This window comes from Chiloscyllium punctatum, chromosome 1 (assembly GCF_047496795.1).
Source record: "Chiloscyllium punctatum isolate Juve2018m chromosome 1, sChiPun1.3, whole genome shotgun sequence".
NCBI lineage: Eukaryota > Metazoa > Chordata > Chondrichthyes > Orectolobiformes > Hemiscylliidae > Chiloscyllium > Chiloscyllium punctatum.
In genome coordinates this window covers 26,833,798-26,861,363 of record NC_092739.1, presented here as the reverse complement: position 1 = coordinate 26,861,363, position 27,566 = coordinate 26,833,798, and the positions used below count along the sequence as shown (strand labels likewise).

Here is a 27,566-nt window from a genome sequence, read left to right as displayed (position 1 = left end):
TTGTGGTGCCATGGGGTAAACCTTTCTGCTTAGTTTAATCCAGCAATACAGAAAAGATTTATCCTGTGCAGACCTATTTAAAAAGTAAAAATTAACAACTTTATTTCTTAAAGTATAACAGAGAATAATTAACTAACAGGTATTTATAACTCCTTCCTTCAACCTATCTTTTATTTTCCTTTCTACAATACTAGACCAATACAATCCCCGATTAAGATTTTCCAAAAATTCAAATTTTCAAAACCAGCCAGATGTTGAATCTTCTCTTTATATCTTCCTCAGTCTTCTTTTCTTCTTCTCAGGGATTTCTGTATCATAGGTTACTGATCAACAAAGGTACCTTTCAGAGAGCCATTCTCTGGGCAGTCTGTAGAGGCTGGTGGCTTGGCAGTTCTCCTCCCAACTGTTCAATTTTCCCAGTATTACACTCCCAAAGCATCAGATCATGTTTAAGATTGTCAGTATAGTAAATTCAAACTTGATTGGAGTTTGGTATTTTTTGTGATATAATTTAAACTGGTTGACCTAATTCAAATCTGTTTTGTCATATCCATGTAACCAGCTGCCTTAGTACTGGACCAAAAGTTTACATTATATCTTTTTCAGAACACTTGGTGCTGTCAGGTAATTCTGCTACTTTTAACTCTTTTTAAGGTACAGGACACCCACATCTTCATAACGATGGTTCTGTCTAGGTTACATGTTAAATTTTTACTAAAATTCATTGTATAAATACAAACATAAAATATTCTAGGAACTAGAACAATCAAGCAGACTAAAAGAAAATAGTAATTCTTTATTTTCATTTCTATTATAAGGTATTCTTTCACATGTTCAAGCTTGGTAATCTACCATTTCTGTAATACAGGTGAAGGAAACTTTATTTTCTGGTAAGAAGGCGGCAGTGTGGGACGCTTCAACCAGAGCACCCGTTCTCTGCCCATTCTTTTCCATCTTTTTCTTTTTGCTCCCTCTATACCTTCTCTCGGCTTCAAACTCCTGGTCCTGGCCTTTAAGGAGGATCAGCGGTTGACAGAGATGTTAGCAGTTGGAGTGAGGATGCCAGTGACCAACAGCTCAGTGTGGAGCATGGCCACAGCCAGTAGTTATACCACTTGGAGGACCCCTACACTGGCCTGATCTGGAGAACCTTTTGAGAGAGACTGTGATGATTGCACATTACAGCACGGTACAGGCCCTTCAGCCCTCGATGTTGCACCAACTTGTGAAACCAATCCATCTAACCTACACGGTTCCATTCTCATTCATGTGCCTATCCAATGACTCGCTAAGCGAGTCTACCACTGTTGCAGGCAGTGTGTTCCACGCCTCTACTACTTGCTGAGTCAAGAAACTACCTCTGACATCTGCCCAATATCTATCACCCCTTAAAAGCTATGTCCCCTCGTGTAGCAGTAATGTAACGTTTTTTCTTCATTTGTCTATTCTGTAACTATTCTATCCAGTCCTTCACAGTAAACTGATATTGGGGTGGCACAGTTGCTCAGTGTTTAGTACTACTGCCTCACAGTGCCAGGGACCTGGTTTCGATTCTAGCTTCGGGCTTCTGTGTGGAGTTTGCACATTCTCCCCATGTCTGCATGGGTTTTCTCTGGGTTCTGGTTTCCTCTCATAATCCAAAGATGTGCAAGTTAGGTGCATTGGCCAAACTAAATAACCCATAATATTCAGGGATGTGTAGATTAGGTGCATTAGTGAAGGGGGAACGGGTCTGGGAAGGTTACTTGTCAGAGGGTTGGTGTGGACTGGTGGGGAGGAAGAACCTGTTTCCACACTGTAGGGATTCTATGATAGTTATCCTCCAAATTTAAACCATGTAACAACTGTATTGATGTACACTCAACAGTTTTGTAATGAAGTAAATGTGTTTTTGTAAGAAAATATTTTTAGTATGTGCCTACTCATGCCTTTGTGTCTAAATAAAAAGACAACAAGTCTTTGAGAAGCAGCACATTAGCAGAATTGATCAATGCTGATTTGGAAAATAGACAGTTTTGAGTTTGAGCCCGAATCGGATAAATGGTATCTTGAATGAGACAATGGAATAACACAAGCCTAGTGGTTTTGAGTGTAACTTCCGTTTCTAATTCCCTGCTACATGCATTGATTAAGTCTGTTGCCTGGATGTAAAGCTAACAAAATAAGCAGAAACATTATAATTATGTATTAAACTTCTTTATGTATGTTTAAGGTTTTACCAAAGACGCGTAGTGAATTGTGCCTTTATTAGCAGTTTTAACCAGAGCAGCAAGTGTTCTTGTGCTAACGTGGAATGTCAAACATTCACTGCTGCTTCAAAGTCTCACCATTTGCGCATCTTTAAGTCAATTATTTCCATTAGTTCTTATTTAAAGAACATTCCGAGGTAAGTTCTTCCAACTACCTTACTATTACCTTATTATTATTCATGTAGCTAATGTTTAGTCTTAATACAGGGAAAAATAAGCATTTAAATGTTCAACACCCTGATTAATGTCAGAATTGTTGTATTGCATGAAACTGAGCACTGAGAAATTGTTTGGTCAATTTTAGCCTCCTAAGTGTCCCCTCTGTTGAGATTGGGTGTAGTGAATATATAGATGAGCCCTTGAAATAAATTCTAATGTCACTGCAAACTCATGTGTTAATGTTCTGCTCAGAAGTTAGACTTCATACAAGTCAGAGCATGCTGCTCAAGTCTTACATGTACTGTAGCAATGAACATTGTTTTGCAGTAAACTAGAAGTCTGGCCTGAGCTCTTAGGAAGACCTGAAGAACCCACAATAGGACCTGAAAATGATGGAGATAGCAGTCTAAAGTAGATGGTACTTTTCTCCAATGAATCTGAAGAACCATGAAGCAAGAGGATCTTCAGAAGATTCCCCAAATACTGGTTTGACTGAAGTGAGGTGAAGTAGTTGAAGACATATCCCAAGTGGAATACAGCAAAGGATGAAGTGGCAGCTTGCCTTGCCAGCTCAGCAGTCCCTGCCCTTTCTGCCACTCTTCAACAAAGCTCAATGACCAGCATGTGCTCTTCTGTAGGAGTCTGGATGACGCAGATACAAAATTGCCTCAGGTCTCCGACTGAAGCAACAACAGCTCCAGGTCATCACTTTCTATATGAGGGATAAGTAATATTGCAGAAGAGATCATTTTCAGGCAGGGTTTCTAATTATTACAGTTAGAGCAAGGCCTGACCTTCCGACCAGTGAACCAATACATTAGGCAGGACCTGTGCAGTGAATGAATACAGGAAATCATTTGCTACAAACCCAAGGCTCAGTTCAAGCCATGTCTCAGTACTTTCGTTGTGGCAGATTTGAACATTTTTAGCAGGGTTGCAATGTCAAATCATCCCTTTCAAGTAAGTCACATTATTCACTTCCAGGATAAAGGAGCAATCAACAACTTCAACAAGAAGAAGAAGAAGAAGACATGAGGCTTTCATATATGTTAGGAAAAGTGAATATTGTTGAGCCTACAGCAGATGACGATGATATGAACCAGGACTATTGATCAGTAACTTTAAGTCAAGAATTTTAATGCAGATTTTTCACTTAGATTCAATGAGTCATAGCATTATACACTTGACCATTACAAGATCAAGGATATCGGAGGCCAGATCCTTTCAAAGGAAATTTTGAAACATCACTTACCTATGTTGGTAAAGTTGTTAAGAAAACTACTCATGTTTTACAGAATCAGAACAAATCCTTGCTGAATCTGGTCAGTTATGTCTCTTAAAGCACCCACCTGGTGTTTTAACCAAGGTAGATGACATTCCTTGACAATATTTCACACCGTGAGGAACCACCACGTCAAAATGATTGCATTCAATTTAATGACAGTTTAACTCAAACTTCTCTGGGAACATGAGTTATCATCTAAAGATGATTGGATGACATTTTGAGATGAACATTCTCAGCTTTTCCAAGAACTTTGACAGCATTATGAATCTCACTTACTTGTGATCGAAGATAATCATGTTTCTGCATCAGAGATTCCTAACCAGGAGACGCTTCCCTGTAAACAAGCTACAGTAAGGCTTAGTTTCATCATCATTTCAGGAAGCAAATCTTGTGGTTCTTGATTCTTTCGACTTTGGTGCAGAGGATCCCTATGATACTCTTCCAGATCAGAGCAAACATATTACTTTAACTACTCCTCAGGTGAAGCAAGAAGACAATGACGAAACACAACATGTCACTATTGCAACGTGATGTGCATTCCTGTATTTTCAGCTTTGCTGGGTGGGGTGGAGATAGAGGCGAGATTCACACCAATTTTTCCTTCAGCTACACACAGGCTGTGCCTGTTGACTTGACCCAGGTGCACAGAAAACAGGAAATTCGACACTTGCAAGAAAATTCTTTAACAATCCAGAAGCATGAGAGTGATACTCTACTTGTGTACGAGAGCCCAGAAACTTCTCCACCTTTGTTTAGTGTTCCAGGGATAGCGTCTGATGTAACAGTTAGCAATAGTGAACTTCTCCTCAACATCTCATCCCCACTTTCCAGAATATTTTGCAATGATTTCAAGTGCAGTTTTGACAATCCTGACTGCAAATCCGAAAGGATGTCTGTGAATTTTTCACAATCCTTGTGCAAGAAGTGAATTTATACTCTGCACTCATCTCTTTATCTTAAATTTGAGAGTACAGCACAGGAACAGTAAGAATTCATTGTCCCGTAATTAGAACTGAATAGTGAGACTCCTCAGCTCTTGGATGATGCAACTTCATCAAGCAGCTTACCATTGTCAGGTCTTGTCTTGATCAGACATTATTGTGAAAGACATAAAGCTACTTGGATGCTGCCTGAACTGCTGTGCTCTTCCAGCACCACTAATCCAGAATTTGGTTTCCAGCATCTGCAGTCATTGTTTTTACCTAACTGGTATACAGTCATGTGGAAGTGGTATCCTCTCAATCAGCACTCAACTGTCTTCAACCTAGTATAGAAACATGTTAGCCATCAATGCCTTCAATTCTATGAAATTTGGGATAGAAGGCAACATGTGACAGGAATCTGAGAGATGTGGGCTACAGCAAAGGGTGTGGCAGAATTAGGTGAGAAGTCCAGCGAGTCAACATTAACATGGGGAGTGTCTCTGCCATCTTGCATGCTGTCATTGGTAGGCTGGCAAGATTGTCTCCAGGAAGCAGCGAGATACCAACTGAAGGGGATTAATGCTTGTCAAGTTTTGTTAATGCCACAACTCACCTCATTAATATTCAGCCAAATGTGCCAATCTAACTTGATGCTGTGGAATCTTGACGAGGAAATCAGAGCATGTAGCTGGTGGATTCAGCTCCTCACTTGTTGTGAATGGCATCCACATTGGAAACCAGCATTTCCATGGGCACAGGCCACATTTGCAGACCATTGGCACTGGATAGAGGTAAGAACTCTTATGGCACTGCTTCAGTCCACATACAGAATGCTTTAGCACTTCAATGTTGCACCTCAGGCTTTGCCAGCAACTCTCACTGTAATGCTGCAGCAAGGACACTGTACACTTAGAGATATACACACAGTGCATGGACTGGACCACGCTTCATCTCTGGGCTCTTTGCTCACTGTCATAGAACTCATTCACTCTTAGAATACCTCGATGCTCACAGCATTCCTGCTTTGCCTTTTTGTGCTTTGCTCATTTGGCCAATGATTCTGGGCTCATGTTACAACTGTCTTGCTGCACCATTTAGCACAGGCACAAAGTGAGAAATCTTGTCTTAGTGGTCAAAATGCTTCAAAGAGTGTTTAATTGGGCAGGATGACCTGCACAGGAGGTCAAGGGCAAGATCCAATACCATTCCAGACCTTGCCTGGGATAGTCAGAGTAAGGATATTTTCATCATAAGGGTTGAGGAGCCAAATGACGGGCTTCCCACCAACCATCATGAGTCCCCAAGCCCTATTGTGAGTTGTTTTGATCTTGGAATGAGATATGGACAGATAGTTTGGAAAAGGAAAGTGAGTGGCACAGCTATTATGATTGGCACAGATTGGGTGGCGTCTGCAGCAATTGAGTATGCAGCATAGAGGACTTGCTGGGTTGGTGGTGTCAGGGATTAGGGTGGAATACAGCGTGTGAGATAAGATTTTGCAGATGATAATGAGAATAACAAAGCATGAAACTTGGTGGAATGTGCGTACAGTAGCAAAAATAGAGTGAATACGAGATATCGAAGAAAAGGTGGTGATACTTATGCTGGTGGAATGGAAAAGAACATTGAACTACTTCCTACTGTGCTGAGCATTCCTCCAGCTCAGCCCTGATCCCTCATACCTTCCATGTCAACCGAAGCTCCAGCACCCACCCAATGGCACTTTATAATACCCCTTGCAAACCTAGTGCCAACTCATGCCTTTCGATACCCACTACCCAGCATCCATTGCTCTTAAACCCTTCAAGCCTCATGCAATATCCACCATGGGCAGATGTCAGAACCCGGAATGAGATAAAACAAAATAAGATTCAAAATGCCCATTGCAGACTTATTTGGCCTCATTGCAAGAGAGGGAGGCTTACAACTCAGGCTGAGGCCAAGACTCAGGGTGAGAATAGCACCATTAGGAAGAAAAGGTTTTACATTTGGCCGGAGGACTCATATGGGAATGGGTAAGCCAGCCCTAATAAGCCCCCCTCCCCACCCCCAAGCTATGCTTTTTTTTTTTGCAGCTCTCGTAAATCTCCCTGCCAGTACTTAAGTCCCCTTCCAATTAAGTGCAATCCTTCTTTCTTGTGCAGGTCACTTCTACCCCAGAAAAGATTCTAATGATCCAGAAATGTCAATCCTTATCCCTGCACCAGCTACTCAGCCATGCATTCATCTGCATTATCCTCGTATTCTTACCTTCACTAGTTCATAACACCGGGAGTAGTCCTAGATGCGCTCCAATGTCCAGCGATACTTGATCTCAAACAACAAAGTCAGTAACTGTGTCAGACACCAGTGTTTCTTTCTCTGAACATGTGGTTTCTGCTTTTGTCTTCCACCTTTTTAAAATGCCTGTGTTTTGATCTTTGTTCCCCCAAAGTTCCAAAACAATGCACCGGTATATAAAATAGTAATCACTGCTCCCAGAACTCAAAGAAATCATCTCCAACACCTAAAATATCTCAAAAAAGGAATAGCTCTTACAGTCACAACTTTTTCTTGTCCTCCATCTTTGATTACCCAGAATCCTTTTCACCTTGTCCATGTTCCTCATAATATTATACATCTCTATCAAGTACACCACCACCACCACCCCCACACCCCCACCCCCAACTCCCCGCCCCCCCACCCCACCACAACCCTCAAAGTCTTGCTCCAAAGAAAACAACATGACTTTGCCCAGGCTATTTTCATAGTTAAAGTGTTTCATCCCAGGCGGCATGCTGATGAAACTCCTGTGCACTCCCTCCACTGCAATCACATCCTTTCTATTGAGCAGGGACCAGAACTGCACATAATACTCCAGCTGTGGCCAAACCAAAGTCCTGTGTAGTTCCAACATAACCTCTCTGCTCTCATCATTAATGCTTTGGATGATAAAGGCAAGTGTCCTGTATCCCTTTTTAACTACAGATGCTCTCCTGCCACCAGCTGTGTACAAGAACTCCAAGATCTCTCTGTTCCTCTGAGCTTCCTGGTGTCCTGCCATTCACTGCTACTCCCTTGTCTTCTTACTTCGTCTAAACTGCATTGTCTCATACTTATCAAGGTTATCTTCCATCTGCCACTAATTTGCCTTTCTGACAAATCCATTGAATCTTTCTCTAACTTAAGGCCTCCTTCCTCATTGTCAACAGCCTGATTGAACTCCAACTTTAACAATCTGTTTAGAAAATAAAGCCTTACACTGCTTCTTTATACTTTTGTACCAAATTAGCCATCATTGCTCAGTGACACCATAAAGGTAGATTTCTAGAAAGGGGAATTTGCCACAACAGTACAAGAAAATGTGTTCTTCTGAGATTGGAGTTGAAATACACGGTTAGGACAAAGAGGAAGAAGCTGGTACTCTGTGTCTGGCTACATTACATATGACATGGGAATGTGTCAAGTTGACACTAGGTGTCTGAAGTGAACAGTGTTCCATTCCCAGCACTGAAGCCTTCATAAATAATATTTATACAAGATCAAGCTTTTAAAGGTACAGGTGTAATTATAGCATTCATCAATGATATATAAAATTAGAAAAACCAAAACAAGAATGATTTGTTTTTAAGTTTACATGGATGGGAAAACGAATTTGAATCAGCATATTCAGCTTTAATTTATCCTAGCAACAGTCTGCTCAAAGAGAACTGCTTTAACTGTAAAATGAGTTGAATGCCAGTAAAAAGAATCTAAAGCAATTTAACAAGCTGCTTTGAATGGAAGACTGAAAATCTTGGAGGTGACTGAATAACATCTTTAGAGTGCACCCTGGAGATTTTGCATTTGAAATCAGCAAAGAATTAGCACTAGATAACAAAGTAGGGTCTCTGAGTGGTGCTGTGATTAATATTCTAACATTTCAAAGTCTGACACCATGATTGTGGGCTGACGTTTCCCAAGGCCTGGCAATGAAGGCAGAATTGTTGCTTGGAGTGTCTGTGTTGTCCTGTTTGTGTGTTGCCAGTTAATAGAGCCTACCACCAGCTGTAATTTGCATATGGACAAAACAAGAGAAGAAAGTTCCAGTAAATTTTGGATAAAGACGGAGTTTGGAAAATGTTGCTCTAAAGAAAATAAATGAAGCAACAAATTAAAAGGGGAGCTAATTTATTTTGTATTAAAAACTGTAAAACTGTTAAGGTTAAATAATACCTTACAAGGTATGTGCATAATATAATAAACATTAATAGTACAATTTTCATTTAACATAGTATATAGTTAACTGAATTGCAAATCTAATTACTGCATGACGTACAGAAAGGGCCATTGACTGATTTCTGCTAACTAACGACTCTGAAGTTTGAATACATGAGACTACTCACAGTTTACTGCAAATAACACGGAACCTTGCCCTGTGACTCACATCCCTCCCTTTTTCAGTCCTTTACTGCCCTATAAGCTCTTGTGTTTATAAAGGATGTGTATCATTTTAACTTGTGCTGGAATTCATTAAGCTGTCCCAGTTAGTTCTCTTAAATGTAATTTTCAGATTTTTCCATTGGAATTCAACAATTTTAGAATCCTCCAAAATGGTTGTACACTCGCATGAAAACTTGTCATAAGTCCTTCAACGGTAGGTAACGATAAACAATAGTTCTTGATAAATGCACTCACAACTGTACAAATGCTGAGTAGGTTCCAAAGTATTGCACTGGATTCCTAACAAATTTAAATTATGATCAATTTAAAGTATTTTAAAAGGTCTTTGCAACATTGACTTAGACCTTTTTGGAGCTATGTGCCCTCTGATGCCATTACTATTTCGAAAATAAATTTAAAGCAGTACAGCAAGTATTGAACTATGAAAGAAATTCTAATAGTAAAGCTATTAGAGCACGGTGGCACAGTGGTTAGCACTGCTGCCTCACAGCACCAGAGACCTGGGTTCAATTCCCGCCTCAGGCGACTGACTGTGTGGAGTTTGCACATTCTCCCAGTGTCTGCGTGGGTTTCCTCCGGGTGCTCCGGTTTCCTCCCACAGTCCAAAGATGTGCAGGTCAGGTGAATTGGCCATGCTAAATTGCCCGTAGTGTTAGGTAAGGGGTAAATGTAGGGGTATGGGTGGGTTGCGCTTCGGCGGGGCGGTATGGACTTGTTGGGCCGAAGGGCCTGTTTCCACGCTGTAAGTAATCTAATCTAATCTATTTAATAATTTAAGGTTGAAAGTGCCTTTTACCATTGAAAAGTTACAAATCACACAACACCAGGTTATCATCCAACCATTGAAAAGAATTATCATGAAGAAAATGATTTGGAGACGTGTGTATTATGATCTTACACTCCACAACCACCTGATGAAGGAGCAGTGCTTCCAAATAAACCTGTTGGACTATAACCTGATGTTGTGTGACTTTTAACCATGAAGAAAATGACCTGGTAACTTTCATTCACCTTTCATGCTTACACATTATGGAATAAAATATAGTTTATACAAGAAATTGAAGAAATTGCTCCTGTTAAGCCTAAGGAGCTCAACTATTTAAAATGAGCATGTTTTAAGTTATACCAAATAGCTGGATTTGTGTTACTTGCAATTTACTGGTCAAAATGCCAATTTGCAACTTATACTCCATTAAAGCATCACTTATTTATATGGGAATGAAAGATTGAGATGGAGTGGATTGTGCATCGAACAATTTTGCACGAGCTGTTTCAGTTCTGTACAATTCTATCAGAGTGAATTTTCAAAGCAATATTCCCATTTCTGCATTATCAGAAGAGCTGCAGTATTCCTGGAAGATCAAGAATTTCTATTTGTCAATTTATATTGTATAATTGGTCCATGATTGCAATTCATTTTCACAGGATGTTGCAGAAAGACATGCATTTATACAACCCCGGACATGACCTAAGGACGCCCCAAAGCACTCTGCAATCAATGAAGTTCTTTCAGATGTGTGGTCAACTTTCTCATGCAGGATATGTGAGAGCCAATCTGCAGATAGCAAGGTTCAAGAAAAGACAATGAAATAAGAATGAGATAAGCTGCTTTAGTGATGTTAGTTAAGGGATGTATGTTGTCCAGAATGCTGGGAGAATTCCAGGAGATCTTTCTATTCATGCGGTAGAGCAGTTTGACACCTCTTCAGTGTAGCAGTCTTCTACAAAAGTTCGCAAAGCGCTGGCTTAGATGAGATAAACATATTCTTGAGTGAATGACTCACTGGGATGTCGCATTCAAATGTGCATTTACAAATCCTAAAAGCTATACTCTGGCATATCAGCCAAGATTTAATGACAGACTGTTTATAAAGATAGTTACATGAAATACTTTAGGTTGATTGGCAAAATGTTTCTGGAAGAGGAATAGCCCCTCTACTATCTGTAATATTTATCAAGGCATTAAATATTTAAGTTATTAGGTCCATCTAAACTAACACTGAGATTTTTACTGGATCAGTTCAGATGCAGTCTTCATATGGATCACACAGTTATAGATACAACTTTTGATATGGGCATGGAAAAAAGAAGGTATCACCTTAACAGGGCATAGAGCTTCACCCTAAAGACAGGATTTTCATGTAGGTATGGTATGAGATGTCAAGGTTCATAACGTTAACTACACCTTAGCTCAATGGTAGCATGCTTACCTCCAAGAAGATTATGGATTGAAGTTCCTTTCCTGTGGCAAAGAACTTTAGGGAGGAAATTCTTGATATTGGTGGCCAGACATTAACAGGAGCCATCAACGGTAGGGTGAAAGGAAATCATCCTTTCCATACTGTAGGGAACCTAATCTAATCCCAGCATTGGTAGCTGTGTAGAAGAGACTAGAATTGGGGAACCAGACATCTTGGAGGATTGCAAGGTTGGAGTGAATTATAGAGACAGGCAGAACAAGATCATTGAAGGATGTGAACACTAAATGTATGATTATTAAATTGGATAAATGCTAGCGTGGACGCCAACAGGGAAAACTTTCCTGTCCTTTTTCGAGATGGTGACAGAGGATGTTTTATGGGGTGACTGTTCACTTAGTAATCAAGCTAAATCTATTTAATCATTAATTCATTATAAATTAATCATTAATCATAAATTAATCGTTAACAGAAGACATATTTCCACAAAAAAGTTCCTTTTAAATTTGCAGAACAAAGACTTAAAAAAAGGTTTTAGAAAGCTTTTGAAATATTGAAAATTTGAACTAATTCATAATGTATTGTCTAAGCAATTTCTTTGGTGGACAAAGAGTTCAATTTAATGTCTCTTTGAATCTCAACTTGCAACATGTTCAATTTTTTAAAATTCTAACATTATTTATGATTTAAACAATAATAAATTATAAATACAAACATATCATAGTGAAAATAACTTTAAGATAAATAAGATGTTAAATCATGACTTACCATTTATGCTCTAAGATGTCTAATTTTAAAAGAGTACTTACCAACACATGTGAGGTTATCATCAGCTCGGCGGTAACCGTCAAAATATCTCCACTCCACAGAGGCAGAAAGATTTGTCAAAACAACACTGAAGAGTACTATCAAAGGTGGTAACTGTGGCATAATCTCCATAGTGTCTGGATAACTGCAACGATAATTCAGTGGTTTTCTAAGCATTTCTTCCGGGCAAAAGTGTATGGGAAGATTCCAGAAATAGACTAAATGGTCTGTAGCGTTTTTTCACAATTCCTCTTTTTCATATTATCAACTTCTATACTTTTACAAAACGCAGCTCCCTCGGAATGCCTTTCAGGGTTTTGTAGCTTTCTGGAAGTAAAGTATGAAATGCCTGACACCCTTGTGATACATTTGACATGTTTAAAAAATCTGGATCATTTGATCACTACAAATTTCCCTGCAAGTATTAAACCTACGGATTAAAGTAACTCAAAGTACAATAATGCAGTGTTGGCTTCTGGGCTCTTTTCAGTACTTTTTTTTTGCTAAATGAGGTGTACTACTTTCACCAAAGTGCTTGTTTGCATACATTTCTAAAGGCTCCCCTCCTCCACTAACTGCCTGTAGCAGCACGAGATTTCAGTTCACCCCACCCCTTTCTGTTTTTTTTAAACAGTTGAGTTAGACTCCATTCAAATGTAGATGTGGGCAAACTAATACCAAGCAGAAGTCAGCCAAAGAGCAGAGACCCATAACTCATATTTTCTCTGTCTGTACAAGTTTGTAGTTTGCACGTTGAATATAAGTATTCATACTTTGGTTGTCACACTCAAAACCTACAGTAAATATCAACTTTTCTAAACAGTGGCAGAGTCAATTATAGTTCACTATTGCTGCTTATGCATTATTTAAAAAAGTCAAGTTTTGTAAGCTGATTGAAGTCAAATAATATTTTATATTACACTCGACATACTGTTTACATGACCCTGTTAAATAGATTTTATTAGTAAGCATGATTCTTGATAGGTTGCTCCAAGATTTTTAAACATTTTTTGTCGACTTTTCTGATCAAATCATTAACCTAATAGAAAGCTGCAATAAATGTTGAGCTTTAGTAAATAATTCCTCATCCCCTCCCACACAAAACCCATTTAAACACTGTAAACTCACAATAGCTAATTGTTAGATTGACATTGCATCCAATGGGACAGCTATTATTTTCAGTTAACTCTTCAAGTATTGTAATTACTAAAGCAGAATTAAGCCACTGATACTCCACAGGATCAATTTTCTGACTGTGTGCAGACTGAGCAAATGGCATATTCATAGTTCTCATCGTGGAAAGGCTGATCATGTTTATGGGGTATTACATAGTTGAGTGCCAGATTTATAGGCAAGCATCACAGTAAAGGTTTGTAATCTGATAACCAACTTACTTAAAGTATTTTTTAAGGTATGTGAATACATCATACTTCCAGTGTATAATATCTTTCAAGGTTTGAACCCCATATTACATGTGAACTGTACAGACCAGAAGCAACTTTACTTTGTTCTAAGTTAAAAATCACACAGCATCAGGTTATAGTCCAACAGGTTTAATTGGAAGCATACTAGCTTTCGGAGAGACACTCCTTCATCAGGTGATTGTCACAACCTGGTGTTGTGTGATTTTTAACTTTGTACACCCCAGTCCAACACCGGCATCTCCAAATCATGATTACTTTGTTCTGAACTCAATTAGGTGACCTAAGCCTCAGTGGTTTGGAGGAGTATAGTCTAACTTGTTGTCCTGAGGCTAGTGGTGTAAAGAAATCAGGCAAAGTTATTTTTGCTGATTATGACTGAACTAATTTGATGTGTTACAGATATGGATGTTAAAAGAGGACAAAATAAGATGGAAATGTGATACACCCAACGGTCAAACATCCTTCCAATTCTCACTGTCCATGTGAAGATTAACTACCAAAAGCTGCTTCCAGATTGAGGATCCTTGGTTCTTTAAACTTTGACATAGATATGTCGCATATTCAAAATTAAACCATGAGATCAATTTAAGACTGAGACTGGTAATGTAATAACAGCATTCAACTGATGCAAAGCACCAATGAGATACCATTAAGTTACAGCAGAGGTATGTGGAACTTAGCACAGAAAACAGGCCTTCAACCAAGCCCATGCCAACCCACTCTAATTGCACTTCCCTTCCTGCCCCTTACACATTCCTTTCTCCCTCATATCCGTGTGATATTATCACTGCTCTGTTAACCCAGAGGCCCACGTAATGTTCTGGGAACCTGGGTTTGAATCCCATCATGGCAAATGGTGGAATGTGAATTAAATAGACAATCTGGAATTAAGAGTCTATTGATGACCATGAATCGATTGTCAGAAAAAGACTGTCTGGTTCACTATTACCTTTTGGGAAGGAAACTATCTTACCTGGTCTAGCCTATATGTGACTCCAGACCCACAACAATGCAGTTGATGCTTAACAGCCCTCTGGGCAATTAGGGATGGGCAATAAATGCTGGCGCTAACCAGTGACGCCCTCATTCCATGAATGAAGTTTTAAAAATGTGTGAATTAAGAGTCCTCTTAAATGTATCAATGCCATTTGCTTCAAATATTCCATATGATGATAAATTTCACAGGCTCACTGCAGAAAGGGTTTGATTATGGTTCCTTTAAGTTTACTCTTTCCAGGAATAAACTCCTCCTTTTCGTCAACTCAATTTTAGCCTACCTTCTAAATATTCTTTTGCCTCCTCTAGTATTATAACAGAGAGCAGAATGATACATTATATTCCAAGTGTGATCCAATTGAATTTTAAAGATGTTTCAGTTCAAAATTCTCCTCCATGTAGAGTCATAGAGTCATAGAGATGTATAGCATGGAAGCAGACCCTTCAGCCCAAACCGTCCATGCTGACCAGATATCCCAACCCAGTTTCAGATTCTGAATCACCTTTGCCAATGGTGAACAGGGGGCATTCCAGTATTAATTTTTGAGTGACAACGCACCACACTTCCTGCCTGATCAATAAACCTTCTGTCTCATACCCTAAACTTACTGCTATTCAGTAATCTTTCAAGCATTTCTTTTCTACATGGATGCTGACTCCATACATCCTGAGCTGTCTCATGAGCCACTCCTGTGGCACCATGTCAAAGACTGTAAAAAGTTTATAACTTCCACATCCATGAGAACACAGAAAAATGACAGATAGGAGCAGGGGTTAGGCATTATCACATGGTGCCAGCTCTAAGACCATGGCTGTTTTACCACCTCAGCCACAACTTCTTGCACTATGCTAGTCTCCCATGATTTCCTAACTATTTAAACATCTATTAGTCACTATCTTGGATATCTACAATTGAATCTTTAGATTTCTCCTCATCTCAGTCTTAAGCCATCGATGCCTTATTTTGAGCTCCCCGGATGTGGTTAACAGGCTCACAACTTTTACTGAAAAAGGGCTCATTCCTGAAGAAGGGCTCATGCCCAAAACGTTGATTCTCCTGCTCCTTGGATGCTGCCTGACCTGCTGCACTTTTCCAGCAACACATTTTCAGCACAACTTTTACTGTCAACCTTGTTCCTAATTTCAATGGAATTGCCTATCATTTTTTAGAATTCCAGAAAATATAGATCTACTCCACTCAATCACTCCTCACAGGACAATGCTTCCATCCTATAAAGGTTAATTGCAATCCTTCTAAGTGTATCTTTCCTCAGTTAAGAAGACCAAAACCAAATAGAGCACTTCAAATACAGTCAAACCAAGACAACATATAATTGCAGTGGCACTTTCCTCCTTCTCTCCTTATAAATAGCATCCCGCACTCCCCTTCCACCAACCCCCCTCCCCCCACACCCCCCCACCCCCAGTCCCCACATATATACACATAGGCAGACACAAATAGGCAAAATAGCATGGTGTTGAGGGAGGATGGGAAATTACTGTGAAAACACTTCAATGGCTCTTATCTGCAGAGTTTGCTGAGATGATCCTTTTATTTTCTAGGATTCCTGTTCTTCAAACTCTCTTTTCCAGGTCCTGCCACTTACTTGCAGATCACGCAGTGATTGGTTCACGACTTATAAAGCCTCTGACTTATTCATTAAAAGCAACAACATACAGCAATTTGTAAGGGAAAATAATCTGGTTCTCTTCAGGCCTTGGGAATTAAAAACTGTAGAAAGATGCATCAACCAACTTCCGGAGGTCCAAAGGCTTCACTCACACACACAAACTGTACAAAGGAGCCAATCATATAGGCAGCCTTTTGTCATTAACATCAAAAAACCACTGAAGAAACCAGTCAGCTACTTATAGCCGGCTAAATCTCACAAGATACGCATGTCCTGATGCCAGCTCATCTGCAACTGACCTCTTTCCCCACCGATTGAATCTTACAAAGAATGTCAAAAACTTGCTTGAAAAAGTACAGTAAGTCCTTTCACATTTGTTTTTTTTAAAACCGACCCTTTCCTACATTAGCTTATGAACTGATTAGTTTATGAGGCTCAAGTTCTGATCCCTTGGTACCCGACTAGTTACAGCTTGCCAAGTTAAAAACTATGCACTTATTTTTACTACTTGCTTTCAGACCAATCCTCAAACTCTGCTGACATGTTTCATCAAGCCTATGAGGCCTACTCTCATGAAAACAACTTTTTATGTGGTTTCTTATCAAATATGTCTTGAAAATCCACTGTTTTCTCCTTATCTACTGTGCTGATTACAATTTCAACAAACTCTAACAGATTTGTCAAGCGTAATTTCCCCTTCCAAAAATTGATGTTGACTTTGTCCAGACTTATGAATTTCTAGGTGTCCTGTTATCACATCCCGAATAATAGATCCCAGGATTTTCCCTACTGTAGATGTTTGATTGTTCACTCCCTTCTTTCTTAAAACCAGACTTATACTTAGTATTGTCTGAACTAAAAGGAATATTCTAGAAGGAATTCTGGTGGATTAAAACCAGTGCATCCACTATCATTGTGACCATCCATTATGTCTGCAAGATTGGTTGTTTTTAGCCCCATTTCTTTCTCAAATACTGTTTCTTTGCTAAGATCAATTTCTTTAACTCTGTTACTTTTGGTAAACATTTGTGCCTACTGTTTCCAAAATGCATTGTTCATCTTCTAACATAAGGACAGATAAAATGGAGGAAATGTAACCGAGACAAGTCCTACCTTTAGACCCAAGTGTCGGAGAGATTCCCAAGCAAAAGGGAAGCAGCTGGAAAGGCAGTCACACAGTGATTGGCTAAATTGGCAAAATCACACGTGGGACTTGTTCAATTACATATCGAGAGAGAGGTTATTTTGCCTCTCGGTTATGGTGCCGCCTCTCTCAGTGCTACCCTTTCACCTCTCAGATATCCAACAAGTTTGCATTCTGCTTTTGCCTTGCATTGGCTGCTAATGCTGGATTTAAAAGATCAATGTATTCCCTTCAGCCTGTTCTATGCCTCTTAGACTGGCACTCTGTGAATTCCTTCCAAACCTGTGTGTAAAGCTTTTACAAAGAGCACAGTTTTCTAACTTAGAGAAATGTTTTGCTTCAACAGTTTTCACTGGGCATCAGACAGCCTGGTTCTTTGCACATAATTTCAAAATGTGCATTTGATAGCTGTCAGTAACATGTAAGTGTCTCTTAACTGATTGCTCAACAATCCTGTCAGTAATTGGCTTTGAACCATTCTTAGGCTTTACCGCCTTGCTGCATTCCTGCCAGCCTCTTAATTTCACCATTATTTTCCGCTGTTGGAATTTGGATTCTCCCATTCCTATGCAATTCAATTGCCTTTTCCACTATAAAGCTGTCTTCAGCAGGAATCATTAAATTCCAACCAAATAAACACAAAGAAAAGTGGGTACTGGAGATCTGAAACAAAAACAGAGAGTTCTAGAGAAGCACAGCAGGTCTGGCAGCATCTGTAGAAAGAACAGAGTTAGCATTTCTAGTCCAAATTTACCTGTCATTAATTAATTTAATTTTTTTCCTTAACTCTATTGATTTTCGCTAAATATCACGCATCGCTATTCTATGATTTATCAATATTTTCTCCATTTTACTTCTATAGTTTCAAACTGATTCTCTCGTTGTAGCCTGTCAATTACTTTGATCTTTATACCATTTTTGTCTTTCATCCAATATCTCTGCAGTTATTATATTATGATCACTACTCCCACAGTTGATCTATCAAATGTACATCTTTTGCTTCATTTTTATTACCAAATCGAGCAGTGCTTCCACCCTTGTTGGGCTCCTTATGTATTGATCCTATCACTGTTCACTTTCTCTTCTTGATAGTTTATTTGAAAAGTTGTTAAAATGCATTATATTTGTGTTCCACAGGGCTAGGTGTTAGGACCCCTGCTGTTAGTTGTATACATTAATGATCAGAACATGAACGTGAACAGCATGATTGGAAAGTTCGCGGATTACACAAAAATCAGCCATACAGTGAGGGGTACAGACAGAACAAGAAGGACATAATGCTCTGGAGAGAATACAGAGAAGATTTAGTAGAACTCTGAGGGGTACAGACAGTGTTGAGGATCAGTAAGTTCCAGAATGATATAGATGGGTTGGTGGAATGAGCAGGCAAGTGGCAGATGGAGTTCAACTCTGATAAGTGTGAGATAATGCATTTAGGAAGGTCAAAAAGTAAAAGGGAATACAAAGGGAATGGAAATATACTGAAAGGTGCAGATGAAGTGAGAGATCTTGATGTGCAAGTGCACAAATAGATTACAAGTAGATAAGGCTGTAAAGAAGGCATATGGAATACTTGCCTCCATTAGAAGATGTACAGAATACAAAAGCAGGGATTTAATGATGAACATATAAGATGAACATATGAGATCACAGCTGGAGTGTGATGTGCAGTTCTGGTCACTACAGAACAAGAAGGACATAATGCTCTGGAGAGAATACAGAGAAGATTTAGTAGAATGTCGCCAGGGCCTGGAGAATTGCAACGGCAAGGACAAATTGGAGAGCTTGAAGTTGCTTTCTTTGTAACAGAGATGGCTGAGGGAATGATATGGTTGAGGTGTGCAAAATTGTGAGGGGTACAGACAGAGTGAACAGGAAGAACCTGTTCCTCATTGCCAGAGAGTCCAAAAATCAGGAGGCACAGATTCAAGGTGAGTGGCAGAATGATTAGAGGAGACATGAGGAAAAACTTCTTTATGCAGAGGGTGGGGGGTGTCTGGAATTAGCTCCTGAATCTGTACCTTAAGTACAGTAAGCTTCAGCACTATGGACCATATGCAGGAAGGTGGGATTGGAAAGGTCGTTTGTGTGTCTTTAGGTCACATGAACATTTAAGCCAAATGGCCCCTTTCTGTGATATATCATGTCTAAGATTTTGAAAAGGTCATCTTCAATGACAGTATTGACATTATGATTTACCTTTCTAAGTATATTTTATCTGCACTTGCTTTTGATCATTTGTTTCTCTGTTTTACCTCTGTATCCACCTTTTTATTTGATAATTTTCAGTAATATTTTCATAAACCAATCTTTTACTTGTGTTTTATGAGCTTTACAAACTCACAGTTCATAGACCACTCTGTGAACACCCCTGATGCAGTTGAGATGGAGTACTAGTTGAAACGTGTGACTGAATATAATTCCGATTAAAAATAATCGTAACTTTAAACTTGAACCAACATTCAAAACAAGGAGACATCAGGCACACCCCTTGAAATATCATCCATCTCAAAATTTAGTTGTCCTTTTGTTTATCATACTTCATCCCTTACGTGGATTTGCTTTGTTCTGATACACACAAACTTATGTAACTCAGTTTAAAAGTATGAGTGTGTCTGCATACCTCTATGTCTATGTGAATAAAATATTATTCCAATGTGAGTCACTACTAGATAGCTGTCGTCCAACTTTTTTCTATTTGAGAACTCTGTGGGAAGCTAGAGAAGTGATTGCTGGGCCTCTTGCTGAGATATTTGTATCATCGATAGTCACAGGTGAGGTGCCGGAAGATTGGAGGTTGGCAAACATGGTGCCACTGTTTAAGAAGGGTGGTAAGGACAAGCCAGGAAACTATAGACCAGTGAGCCTGACCTCGGTGGTGGGCAAGTTGTTGGAGGGAATCCTGAGGGACAGGATGTACATGTATTTGGAAAGGCAAGGACTGATTCGGGAAAGTCAACATGGCTTTGTGCATGGGAAATCATGTCTCACAAACTTGATTGAGTTTTTTGATGAAGTAACAAAGAAGATTGATGAGGGTGGAGCAGTAGATGTGATCTATATGGACTTCAGTAAGGCGTTCGACAAGGTTCCCCATGGGAGACTGATTAGCAAGGTTAGATCTCATGGAATACAGGGAGAACTAGCCATTTGGATACAGAACTGGCTCAAAGGTAGAAGGCAGAGGGTGGTGGTGGAGGGTTGTTTTTCAGACTGGAGGCCTGTGACCAGTGGGGTGCCACAAGGATCGGTGCTGGGTCCTCTACTTTTTGTCATTTACATAAATGATTTGGATGCGAGCATAAGAGGTACAGTTAGTTTGCAGTTGACACCAAAATTGGAGGTGTAGTGGACAGTGAAGAGGGTTATCTCAGATTACAACAGAATCTGGACCAGATGGGCCAATGGGCTGAGGAGTGGCAGATGGAGTTTGATTCAGAAAAATGCGAGGTGCTGCATTTTGGGAAAGCAAATCTTAGCAGGACTTATACACTGGTCCTAGGGAGTGTTGCTGAACAAAGAGACCTAGGAGTGCAGGTTCATAGCTGAAAGTGGAGTTGCAGGTAGATAGGATAGTGAAGAAGGCTTTTGGTATGCTTTCCTTTATTGGTCAGAGCATTGAGTACAAGAGTTGGGAGGTCATGTTGCGGCTGTATAGGACATTGGTTAGGTCACTGTTGGAATTTTGCGTGCAATTCTTCCTTCCTATCGGAAAGATGTTGTGAAACTTGAAAGGGTTCAGAAAAGAATTACAGGGATGTTGCCAGGGTTGGAGGATCTGAGCTACAGGGAGAGGTTGAATAGGTCAGAGGCTGAGGGATGACCTTATAGAGGTTTACAAAATTATGAGGGGCATGGATAGGATAAATAGGCAAAGTCTTTTCCCTGGGGTCGGGGAGTCCAGAACTAGAGGGTATAGGTTTAGGATGAGAGGGGAAAGATATAAAAGAGACCTAAGGGGCAACTTTATCACGCAGAAGGTGGTACGTGTATGGAATGAGCTGCCAGAGGAAGTGGTGGAGGCATTTGGATAGGTATATGAATAGGAAGGGTTTGGAGGGATATGGGCTGGGTGCTGGCAGGTGGGACTAAATTGGGTTGGGATATCTGGTTGGAATGGACGGGTTGGACCAAAGGGTCTGTTTCCATGCTGTACATCACTATGACTCTATGACTCTATTCATATGGACCTGTTACTCAGAGAGAAACTATGCAATAATATGATACAAGCAATTTATAAGCATTTATCTAGTGAGCAACATGACTAACTTCTGATGCTACTGATTAAATGACAAATACAAAATGCTGCAGTAAATCATCTACAATCTCAACATGTTCACACATCATTGTTATAGAATCATAGAATGGTTATAGCACAGAATAAGTGCTATTCACTTGGTATGTCCATATGGTTCTCCAAAAGTTCAACTCAGCTCGTCGCACAATAATAAATAAAGTAACCCATTCTAACCTCATTTATCTGATAAATCTGTTATCAAAACTGTTTTTAACAAATATAAATAATATTTGTTTGCAGTCTGAAGGATTGTTCACTTCATTTTTAAAGAAGGTAATGTGAATATCCATTTTTCAAGATTACAGATTTTAATGATTACATTCATAGGTGGATGTTTTTTGGTTTTTAAAACAGGCCATTATCTGTTTTCAGAATCTCTATAATTATAAGCAGAGTAAACAGGAGTGTAATCCACAATATATTAAAAAATATAGTTGTTGGAATCAGAAAAGAAGATTCTAATAGTTATTGGAGGTCATTCATCCCAGCTCCAGGACATCTCTGCAAGAGTTCCTCAGAATAGTGTCCGAGGCCCAACCATCTTCAACTGCTTTGTCAATGACCTTCCCTCCATCATAAGGTCAGAAGTGGAGATTGTCACTAATGATTGCACAATGTTCAGCACCATTCATGACACCTCAGATACTGAGCAATCTATGTCTATCTGCAGTCAGATCTGGACAATATTCAGGTTTGGGCCGAAAAGTGGCAAATAACATTCACTCTACGCAAATGTTTTAGGCAATGATCATTTTTATGAAGAGGCAATCGAACCCCTTGACATTCATTGGCATTGCCATCATGGAATCTCCCACTATCAACATGTTGGGAGTTACCATTGACCAGAAACTAGACTGGACTAGCCATGTAGATATAGTGAATATAGTATCCATACGAGCAGGTCGGAGGTGAAGAATACTCCAGGGAGTAACTCATCCCCTGACTGTCCAAAGCTTGTCCACCACCCACAAGGCACAAGACAGGAGTGTGATGGAAACCATCCTACTTGCCTGGATGAGTACAATTCAGACAATACCGAAGAAGCTTGATCACATTGCTAGCAGCAATAATTGTTACACTTACTACAAGTATGCACTATAATTATTACTTTTTATTCATTCCTGGAATGCAGGCATTTTTGACTGGGCTAACATTTATTGTCTAACTCTAGTAGATCTTAAGGCGGTGGTGAGCTGCTTTCTTCAATCGCTTCAGTCTATGTGCTATAGGTAGACCCACAATGTTGTTAGGGAGGGAATTCCAGGGTTTTATTTCAATTACACTGAAGGAGCAGCAATACCTTTCCAAAACAGTGGTTTGGGGGGAATCTTGCAGATGCAAGGTTTGTGAAGGTTTGTAGCTCAGGTTGAGGTTTAGGGTGTAGGTTTGCTCGCTGAGCTGTAGGTTTGATATCCAGACGTTTCATTACCTGGCTAGGTAACATCATCAGTGGCGACCTCCAAGTGAAGCCCTGATGATATTACCTAGCCAGGTAATGAAACGTCTGGATATCAAACCTACAGCTCAGCGAGCAAACCTACACCCTAAATCTTGCAGATGGTGGTGTTTCCATCTACTGCTCTTGTCCTTTGAGGTGGAAGTGGTCATGAGTGTGGAAGGTGCATTCTTAGGAGGTTTGTTGAATTTCTACAGTACACCTGGTGGTATACCGCTGAGCATTGGTAGTGGAGGTAGTGCAGAATGGGTCGGGTATGTTTTGGCGCTTCCCATTTGGCGCCGATCATTTGGCTCCACCATTTTGGCTCTAAACTTGTTTTGGCGCTCATTACTTTGGCGCTGAGCTGTTTTGGCGCCAATTCATAATTTTAAAAAAAGTCTTGTTTGGTTAAAGAAGAGAGGATGACTAATGACCCGATGTAATTTTCTCAGCTAGCAAGAGTTGATGGTCAAAGCTGTAATGACCCGCTGTAGATTCAAATCTCGTTTTGTAATCACTTTCTCATTTAACAATTGTTAATAGTCATCTACTGCCTTGATGTTACTTAAGCCCATCTGTCTTCACATTGGAAAGCTGAAATACAATTTTCTTTCTATTTTCTTGTAGAGCCCATACCAGAAATGGCTGAAAACATTCCAAGCAAGAGAGACAAACCAAAATTTTCACACGATGGTTATCTATATATATTGGCGCCAAAACTGCTCAGCGCCAAAGTAATGAGTGCCAAAACAGTTTATAGTCAAAATGGCAGGACCAAATGATCGGCACCAAAAGGGTGGCGCCAAATAGTCCCATTCCGCTGCAGAACTGTCTGTCCCAGATTGTTGCCATAAGTGGTAGCTCTAATTTGGGAATCACCTTTCCAGGTGTGCTTCCTGAGTTATTACATTGGCAATGTGAATGGAGAAACATTTCAGACAGCCTTGTCTTTCAACAAAACCAGTAAGACTATGACAGGAAAATGTTAAAAATGCCACTGTTTAGGAAACTGGAATTTCATGATGTGGGTGTAGAGGTTTCACCCCAGTATGCTGAAAGAGTTCAATACATTTTTTCAGGCAAACAGGAAGAAATGGACCACTGACAAAAAATCATTCTCTGACCACTTGTGGGGGTCTGAATTTCAGCATCATAAAGTGTTTAACTAAACAGCAGCCCAGCATTCAAAATCTTTTGAGGGACTGATAGAAATGGTAGTGGCACACTATGACTCCAAACCATCTGTTATATTGCAGAATTGCAGGTTTAACATGGCAAATAAATTTCCTGGGAAATCAGTTACTGAATTCTTGACTGAGGAAACTGGTAGAATACTGTGATTACAGGTCAGCACTTCGAGCAATGTTAAGGGATCATTTAGTTTGTGAAATTAATAATATTGAGACACAAAGGAAGCGACTGACTGAAGCAAGCCAAAAAACTGGTCCTTTCCCAAGAAACAGGGAAGAAAGGGACTTGGGAGCTTCAGTGGTTCATAGATGGTACCAGCCTCAACCTTGGATGACCCCCAAAGCATTGTGGCAAGTCCTCAGTGGATAATAATCAAGGTCCCACTTGTTGCCTGGGAAGGGTGATTGGAGTCAGAGGTTGCAATGTTACAGAATCTAGAAGCTTCTCCACAACACAGCAATGAACAAGAGCATCCATGCTGTATTTGTGGTCATAGAGTTCATCCCAGACAAGGCTAACGAAACAGGCGAAACATTTGCAGCCCAGGCCAAAGGGCAAAGCCATCTCAAGAAAGGGCATTGCAAATAAATCAGCCTGAGGATGAGGAATTGGTAAAACTAAATTACGTCACTCTTCCCAATGTGGCATAGCCACACCCTTGGCATGGAAGTAGACATGGGTATCACTGTATTTATTGTCGGGAGCAACCATTAGGAAAGTCTGGTGCGACATTTCATAGAATCCATACAGTGCTGAAAAAGGCCATTCAACCCATCAAGTCTGCATTAACCCTCAGAAGAGCATTCCACACACACTCAGCCACACACTCTACCCCCACAACCCTGCATTTCCCTGGCTAATCCACCTAGCCTATACATCCCTAGACACAACAGGGTAATTTAGCATGGCCAATCCATCTAAACTGTTGGCCGAAAACAGAGTGCTCAGAAGAAACCTATGTTGATATGGGGAGAACATGCAAACTCTACACAGACAGTCACTCAAGACTGTAATTAAATCTAGATTCTTGGTGCTGAGGCAGCAGTGCTAGCCACTGAGCCACCATGTCACCTCATCTTGCATTTAAGCCAGTGAGGCACTAAAGCTAAATTGGCCACATGCACTGGGGGGCCCTTATGTGTTACTGGGACCACTGTTGCCCGAGTTCAACATGGGCAATAGGTACTCCGACTAACCTTAATGGTCATGCAAGGGCCAGGTGCCAACCTTTGGAAGGAATGGTTATTGATAATCCATCTGGATTGGTAACTGAACTTTAAAATGGGTATTGATGATCTATATGAAGTCATGGGGAAGCATCCTGAAGTGATCTAAGAGAGCCTCTGGATCAATACAGACCCAGAGGCCTAAACTAAACACTTCAAGGCATGGCTGGTCCCCTATGGATGGATCTGCAGAACTGACTGTCGCAAACTGGGACAAGCCTATGTACATCAAGAGCAGTAGTCTATTTTGGTGCTCAATAATAAATAAAGATTCTTTCCAGTCAGGCTTATCACACATGGGAAGTGTGATGTTGCAGTGTTTGTTTAATTCCATGCCAGCCGATGTTACCATGAAGGACCTCCCTTCACAACCTCTCCTCTCATCTAATGCATGGTGACCCTCAGGTTAAACCACTACCAGTTATCTCTCTCTTTCTCTCTCTCTAATGAGAGAGCAGTCCCCATATGGGACCATGACAACTCTACTAGATACATAGTATCTACTAGATTCAACATTATCAGTCAATGCTCTCTAGATTTGCACAAAGGAAGCCAGAGAATATCGTCATGCTTTTCACTGTACCTGCTATTTTCATGAGCTGGATTTCACGCATTAGGAGATTGAAAGGCAATGGAGAGCGCTGCCACTGGAATTTGACCGGCAGCTGGGAAGAATGTTGCTTTTTATCTTTACTAAATATTGGTTACATATGAATGTCAGGGCATTGCATTCTCTTATCAGCTCTAGTGAGGTTTGTCAGGTATTTTCTCTGCTGCACATTTCATTACATACACACCTCACCGCTATGCTGCCGCTCCTGTGCTATCACGTGCATCATGTAGATATACTTGCTACTGACAGTTTGTTCCAGGATTTCTGCCGCTGGTACCATATTTAAAATCCAGTTGTGCACAAGGTCAGTCATTGCTCGACAAGAGTTACCCTTCACAGTGGCAGTGTGAGAAGAATTGCTTCAGATATGGCCAACAGGGACAAGTTGATGCCCCAATTTGCCAACAGGGATCTGTAGATCGAGAAAGATGGGTTGGTGGAAAGGATAACAGTCCCCTTTCCTCAGGACTGCCAGAGGATTTCATGGCATCAGATACCAGGTCTCAAGTTGCCACGTTGGTTAATGCAATTTCCATAGCCCAGAGAGCTACCCAGCAGTTCAGGAAGAAGATTATAAACCTTTTGCTCTCCACGGCAATAAGTGTCACCATCTTCTCTCTGCTACCTCTCGCTATAACTCTGCCACTGTATTCATTTTCCATCAAATATAGTGGTTTACCACCCTCACTCTTGTATCACTCACTCTCACCCATCCCACTCCCTCCAACACCCTCTGTGCTGCCGATTCATTCACTCAGGACATCTCACCAGCTTTCCCCAACCTGCTCCAACTCTAAAAGCTATACTAGCAGTGTTCATCTCTCTCAATTCTTCACTTTGTCTCATTCCTGGAGGAAACATCCTATTGAAGGGCAGACAGAGCTAAGACAATGGGCTGCCCAATATTTGTCTGTTCATCCTCTCCAAGGGGAGAATCCATGCTTTAGTGGGAGAAGATTTTGAGACCACTCATGTCCCAACATTATCAAGTATTGCATTGCTCCCTCATTGCTCCTCTCATTAGAGAGTAAATGTGGTCTTGAACATCATAATAATTTGGACTTTCTGCTTCATTACAGGGATTCTGAGATAAACGCAAGAAATTTACATAATTTTAAGCTCAAAATGCCCTCTCCCCACTCAACCCAACCCCATAGTCCAAATCAAGTCCCATTAGTTTTAAAACAAAGACTACAATCTTCCAGCCTCCAACCCACGGGCTTGGTGGAGCAAAGTGTATAGTGAGGGGGCAGGATTTTGCTGTAATTGTTTACCTTACTCCAACGAATTGTAGGTTTGGAACAACCCATCTTGAACTTCCTACCCTGCCACCTGTGCTACAATTATTCCATTTTCAGTTGAAATGGTAAGGAGTGAACCTCACCAACTGGTTGCTTGGTGTGGGCAAAGGGGCTTCCTGCACTGCTAGATGCTCCTCTGAACTGTGGAAATTGCACTGACCCATGTGGCAACTTTAGATCTGATATCTGATGCCACAGAATCCTCTGTGGGTCCTGAGGAAAGGACACTATCATCCTTTCCACTTTTAGGACTTTTAGGACT

At 40.3% G+C, this 27,566-nt stretch overlaps 1 protein-coding gene across 5 annotated transcripts in view; it reads right to left on the bottom strand.

The window, feature by feature from the left end:
• egf (epidermal growth factor) overlaps positions 1 to 12,602 on the bottom strand; it is a 156,523-nt gene extending 143,921 nt beyond the window's left edge. For all 5 annotated transcript variants that reach the window (XR_011962012.1, XM_072581987.1, XM_072582302.1 and 2 more), the window contains exon 1: positions 12,046 to 12,602. Coding sequence is in view for 4 of the 5 variants with exons in the window: in XM_072581987.1 (XP_072438088.1) it covers positions 12,046 to 12,220 (175 nt within the window). In the remaining variant the exon portion in view is untranslated. The remainder of the gene's footprint in view (positions 1 to 12,045) is intronic.
• Positions 12,603 to 27,566: the final 14,964 nt, after the last annotated feature.